The sequence below is a fragment of the Gaeumannomyces tritici genome (assembly GCF_000145635.1).
Source record: "Gaeumannomyces tritici R3-111a-1 unplaced genomic scaffold supercont2.2, whole genome shotgun sequence".
Lineage (NCBI taxonomy): Eukaryota > Fungi > Ascomycota > Sordariomycetes > Magnaporthales > Magnaporthaceae > Gaeumannomyces > Gaeumannomyces tritici.
Window position 1 is genome coordinate 933,677 of NW_008804546.1, and position 6,000 is coordinate 939,676.

At 60.6% G+C, this 6,000-nt stretch overlaps 2 protein-coding genes across 2 annotated transcripts; both read left to right on the forward strand.

Annotated features, from left to right (window-relative positions):
- The first annotated feature begins 96 nt into the window (after window positions 1–96).
- GGTG_02845 (hypothetical protein) lies at window positions 97–4,606 on the forward strand. The gene has a single exon (XM_009220621.1). It carries the CDS (start codon window positions 1,116–1,118, stop codon window positions 3,924–3,926), a length of 2,811 nt encoding a protein of 936 aa, XP_009218885.1. The 5' UTR covers window positions 97–1,115; the 3' UTR covers window positions 3,927–4,606.
- Window positions 4,607–4,846: 240 nt separating this feature from the next.
- GGTG_02846 (hypothetical protein) lies at window positions 4,847–5,921 on the forward strand (the record flags this gene model as incomplete). Its single annotated transcript, XM_009220622.1, has 2 exons — window positions 4,847–5,050; window positions 5,235–5,921. Coding segments are annotated over exons 1-2 (716 nt in total), but the record flags the coding sequence as incomplete, so codon positions are not given.
- Window positions 5,922–6,000: the final 79 nt, after the last annotated feature.

A 6,000-nucleotide genomic window follows, 5' to 3' on the forward strand; every position in this document is an offset into this window, starting at 1 on the left:
AAAGAAGCACGAGGGGGAAGCAGGCACGGCCGAGGCACACACCCAATCTATATCACCAGCCGCCTTGCTCTCCCCCCTCGCGCGCGCCTCCGGCGACTGTTTCGTGTTTTTTTTTTTTTTTTGCGTTTCTCGGCCTTATTTCTCGGCCCCTTCGGCTTCCTAACTGATCTGCTCAGAGTCAAATGCCTGGTTTATTTTGCAACGCCATCTCCCTGTGCTAGGTGTAGCCAGTGCTGAATCCGGAGCATTCCTGGCACCACTCCCACTCCCACCTGCCGACGGCCCCCTTCGTGGCTGCGCTCTCATCCTCGGCCTCCAACAAACTCGATCATACGCTATCGCCCGTACCGTAGAGTGGGTTCTGTCTGCGACCTGGAATGTAAAGAGGTGGTATGGTGTGGTGTGGTGTGTGTGTTTCTCTTACTCGCGCCTCCTCGCCCTGGCGCAGCGCCTCTGCCGCTCCCGTTTTTCCTTGGTCTCATTGGCGGCACAACAGGACGGCACAACATTTGAGGCACAAACGGACACAGCACACAGCACACGCCGCCCTGATCGCCCTGATCGCCCCCAACCGTCTGGCTGGCGTTTACACGCCCGAGGGTGAGGGCTTCGGCACTGCATCTTGTGACCGAGCACACACCAGCCCGTGCCGCACTGGTGCACCAATCACGGAAGGGACCGCCACGGCAAGTCCTGTCTCTCTCCTCGGCACCGTCTAGCTCGGTCCCGGCCAGTTTGGCTTGGTACCGTGTTGCGCGCGCAACCACAGCACCAGCAGATCATCACCATCCTTGCGCGCTTCCCCCAGCCAACTCCCCAGCTCCCCCAGCGCTTCGCACCCACTCCCACCCGGCAGTCCGCGCCCTGTTCACAGTAGGTAGACCCTGCGAACAGAAGATCGCACCTGAATCGGCCGACGGATGGGGACATTGCTGCCCCCAAGCTACGTTTTTGGACTTATACTTTTTTTGACACCCCCCACTGGCCCCAAATTCCTGGTCCAAACCCACCCCTGCACGGCTCCCTTCCCTGCTGGACGTCTTGTGCTCCTGGTGTGACGGCGCTGCGCCGGGGCCAAGCAGGTCATCCTCGCCCGCCCGCGGGCATCTTAAAACATGGCTGAACCCAGTTGTGCCGCTCCCGCCCTTGTCCCTCTTCAAAACGGTTCCCTCCATTCCCGGAGACAACGCCCGCCCGATCTCGACCTTGCCCGTGAACACGACAACCGAGTCCCGCTGAGGGCAGAGTCGGCCAGAATGCGCCGTCGCGAATCGAGGCTCGGCCTCATCAACATCTTTGGGAGGCAGAAGAGCTCCGTCGACTTGGCGAGCTCCACTGCCGCCGCCAGCTCCACCGCATCGCTGGCAACAACAGCAACCTCCCCACCGCTTACTACCTCGTCCTCTTCCTCGTCGCGGGATCTGTCGCTGCCCAGGTCCGCCGGCATCCGCGCCTCCCTGGCCGAGATGAGCCACTGGTCCCGAGCCGACTCCTCTAACCACCACCGCCAACACCACCAGGAGAAGCAGCAACAGAGGCAGCAACGACAACAAACCCCGCCTTCGGATCCATCGGGCTCGCCCGGCTCGACGACGCCCGCTCCCACCCCCAGGTCGGTCAAGGCCCCCGCCGGTGCCAAGACCAAGGGGTCCAGCATACCGGCCCCAAAGCCCGGTCGCGGCTCCTTGGCCACCTGGGACCCCCCGCCGCTCTTCCAGGCTTACCCTCAGGCCATCCGACAAATTGAACTGCCCGCATGTACCGTCTCTGCTGAGACTATCCTCCGTCTGAATGGCGGCCGTGCTAGCCAAGCCCCGGCGGCGATGCCCGATGCCGAGGCCTTGTCGGACCTGGCGAGTGACAAAGCAAAGCGGAAGCACCGGCGCAACACGTCCAGCATGGCATCGTTTAGGTCCGACTGGACCACCAAGATCTACGTCTTGGTGACCTCGGGCTATCTGCTGCAGTATGCCGGCGAAGGCTCATTCGACCGACTCCCTGAAAAGATCCTGCATCTTAGCAAGGACTCTGCCGCTTTCGCCAGCGATCTCATCCCGGGACGGCACTGGGTTGTGCAGGTGTCGGCAGCCATGGAGGCAGACGGGACCTCGACTGCCGACTCCAGGTCTCTACTCTCACGTCTGCCCTTCCGTGGGGCCGAGAAGAGAAATGCCTCGGCCTTTCTGATGGTTTTTGAGAGCGCGGACGATATGGACCAATGGATTGCAACGCTCCGCCGCGAGATCGAGCACCTGGGCGGCAAGAAGAAGCTGTCAGAGACTGGCAAGCCCAAGGCTGACGATAATGTGCTCCAGCTGCGGGGGCAGCCCAGCCAGCGAACTCTGGTCGTCCGGGACCCGGAGCGCTTCTCCCGCGTAATCGCCCCTGAGCAACTCACATGGGTTCATGAGGCTCCAGCCATGATATCAACCACACCTGCCACTCCCGCAACCCCGTCAACTCTCGACGTACTGCTCGGCTCGCCCGAGATGAACGGCGCACACGACCGGTCGTTCGACGACCTGTCGACCACCAATAGCTTTGCCTCACAGGACGGCCAACAACTCGACTTCCTGAGAGATGAATCCCATCGCCTTTCCTATGTCTCATCGGGTCAACGGACCGTGATGACATCCGAGGGCTCGTCGTCGCCCTCCTGCTCCCCAACACGTGATAGCTTCTCGAGCCATTTGGACGACCGTCCGTGCAACCCTCACTCGGAGAAGCTCGTACCCGATGCGCAGCTGAGGCCAAATGTGAAGGTTATTCTGGACCGCAGGATGTCGATGCGCTCTCCGGGCCCCTTGAGCAGTATCAGGCCCGTCTCCAGCGCCCCTCGCACTGTGTCCGACTGCCAGCCCGATGCAACCCACTTGAACGATTCTTGGCCGCTCACTACACCCAACTTTAGTGTTCCACATTCCGTCAGCAAACGCTTCTCGATAAGGAGGAGCCCAGGTCCTTCGGACGAGGCTCCGCCCCCTCCGCCCAAATCGACACTGGCCCCGCCCCCTAGACCTTTCCCCAGGAGACCTCCCCCGTCCCTTGGCGCGTTCTCGAGGCCGCTCTCGGTCGTGGCCGATCAGCCGTCGCCCATGTCGCCCCGGTTCCATTACCAAGGACTCGAGAGCCGGCTCGACGAGGCCGGGCGGGTTCACAATTTAAAATCTCCCCTCTCCCCTGGCGTGGCCGAAGGGCGAAGACAGCAAGCCGCCGAAACACGAATCGCGCCAGCGGTCCCCGCGAAGACAAGCCTGAGTAGTCGACGCGCCAGCATGCAGCCGTTGGCCTATGCCGACTCCCCACGAAGAAGCATAAGCACCCTCGGCCTACGTAAAAGGGCGTCCGATTTTGCCCTCCGACAACGCGCAGTTGCCGCCCCAGAGCCACGAAAGTGGCAGGCACTGCAACATGTCGCCCTCGCCACCAAGACGCCAGATCAGCCGGCGAACAGGCTAGCAGACGGGCTGGCGGACAGGCCGAGGCTGCGTGCATCGCGTGTTGTATCAGGCACGGACATGTGGGCGCAGCCACGGACCTCGCAGCGCCTGGGCGTGTCGAGGCCTGTGAGCGTTGTGCGGCAGCACGAGCCCAATACCCATCCTCGTTTCTCTCAAGATGTCGATGTGGACTGGAGAACCGCCCCTCATCCTCCGCCCAAGGACTCGCCGCCACTCAAGCCCACGTCGTCCCCGAGGGAACCACGGTCGGAACAGGCCGTGGTGGCGGTGCCCCGGACGTCGACGTCGACGCAATACTTGCGGACCGCATCGGACACCAAGGCGCTGCTGAACAGGCACAGTGTGCCGCAGCTGGCAGACGTTCCCCCGCCGCTGCCTCCGCCGACGTGCGCGCTGCCGCCTATCCCTCTCGCGCACCGCGGCCCGGCTGTCAGGCAAACGCGAGCGCATACCATAAAGACCTGAGCTGCTTGGGCACACCATTATCTCCAGCTTTATAGACTGCCATCTTTTGATGGCAATGACCTCCGCCCTGTACAACCTTTGTACTATTCCCACTCCCTCTGTACTTGTTTCTTGTCACCTTTGTGGCTCGATGTTCATCTTGGTTTTGTTTGCACTTATACCCACATGCGTGCCGTGAACATGCCGGCGCGTCTTCATTCGATTTCATCCAACTTTTTCTCTTTTTTATGCTTCGGCTTTTCTTGTTTCCGCACGAACACTCGGAACCGTGCTAGGAGCACTACCTGGCGGGTGGTATACCTTTTCCCCATAATGCGTTTGTATTCTTCATTCTTCCCACGTTGGACATACTTTCTCTCCTTTGTTATTGATTTTCACTCGGCAGCGGGCGTTGAGAAGACTACGTTAGAAACATGCTGCAGAGCTACAAGCTTCTGACTGATGGGAGGGCGACAAAACCAGGCGACGATGACGGGTTTGGCGATAGATTTTTGGAAAGCGGGTGGACTAGGGATCTTGGATGATTTTGATGCGCCACGATGCCGTACATGGCTTCTTCCTCTTTTGATTTTTCTGGCTGCTTCTTTCCGGCTTGAGTTAGGAAAGAGCCCTTTGTACACTAGCTGTCATTTGCTATGGGAAATAACTATCTATCTCGTTACCGCATCTCAGCTGCTGTGCTAGCCCTTTTGCCTGACAATACGTGCCACTATCTGTCTAACGCCTGGTCTTCGGATCATAGGTAGCATTTCTACACGCAGCAAATTGCATTTTGGCTTGTTTGCTGCGTGTTCAATGTCGTGAGCGTGTTAGTCAGGGAGGTTTCGCCACAATTCTAGATGACTCGACGCCACACCTTGTTTTGCAACAAAATGCCGAAATTCGTGGTGGGACCCCAAAAACCCACCCCGCTCACTCGATTTTGGAGGAGCAAGTAAGCGAAATATTCCATCGCGCCGACGACGACTAGGCGCCCAACCGAACCAAACATACAAAGACGAGGCGGCTTTGCTTTTACCTGGCCCTGACGATCGGCCCGCGACACTCGCCGCACAAATTCCCCCCGGTGACGGCAGCAAAACCAGACTCACAAACATGGCGTCAGCCGTGGCAAAGCCATCAAAGTAGGTGACCCCTCCGTCCGTCCGGCCGTCCGCTCGGCCGCGACCAGAGCTTCATGGAAATGCGATGGAGCCAAGCGAAAAATGCGAAGGAAATGGAGAGATGCAGCGTTCGGTTGGCGGGAGGCAGGGAGGGAGGGAAAGCGGGCGGGCAGTAAACTGACAGCTTTCCCACCCAACCCACCAGGCCTCTGGCTTGGGCCGACGACGACGACGTGGACGAGGGCGCGCCGGCAACGGACCGGCTGCCGGACCCGCAAACCATCGTCAACAAGGACGGCACCAAGACCATCATCAGCTGGCGCTACAACGACGTGAACCAAAAGGTCAAGACGACCAGGCGGGTGCGCCTGACGACGCACCGCGAGGTCGTCAGCCCGCGCGTGGCCGACCGCAAGACGTGGGGCAAGTTCGGCCTCTCGGCCAAGGACACCGTGGGCCCCGCGGCCGACACGACATCGGTGGGCGAGAACATCATCTTCCGGCCCTCGGCCAACTGGCGCAAGGAGGCCAAGGACGAGTCCAAGGACCCGAACGCAAACGCCATGAAGGACAAGCTCAAGGACAAGAAGGTCAAGTGCCGCATCTGCAACGGCGAGCACTTTACGGCCCGCTGCCCTTACAAGGACACCATGGCCCCCGTCGGCGAGGCCGGCGCCGGTGGGCCGGGAGGCCCGGGTGGGGACATGGGGCTCGATGACGACATGGGAGGCGGCGGCGGCGGCGGTGGCGCGGGCGGCGCGGGGGCCGGTAAGAAGGGCTCCTACGTGCCGCCCGCCCTGCGCAATGGCGGCAAGGAGGGCGAGAAGATGGGCGGCGCCGGCGGCAAGTACGGCGAGAGGGACGACCTCGCGACCCTTCGTGTTACCAACGTGAGTTACCCTGTAATGGAGAGAGAGAGAGAAAGCGGGGATAAAAAAAAATACGAGAGCTGCTCGCTGACACAAAAAAAA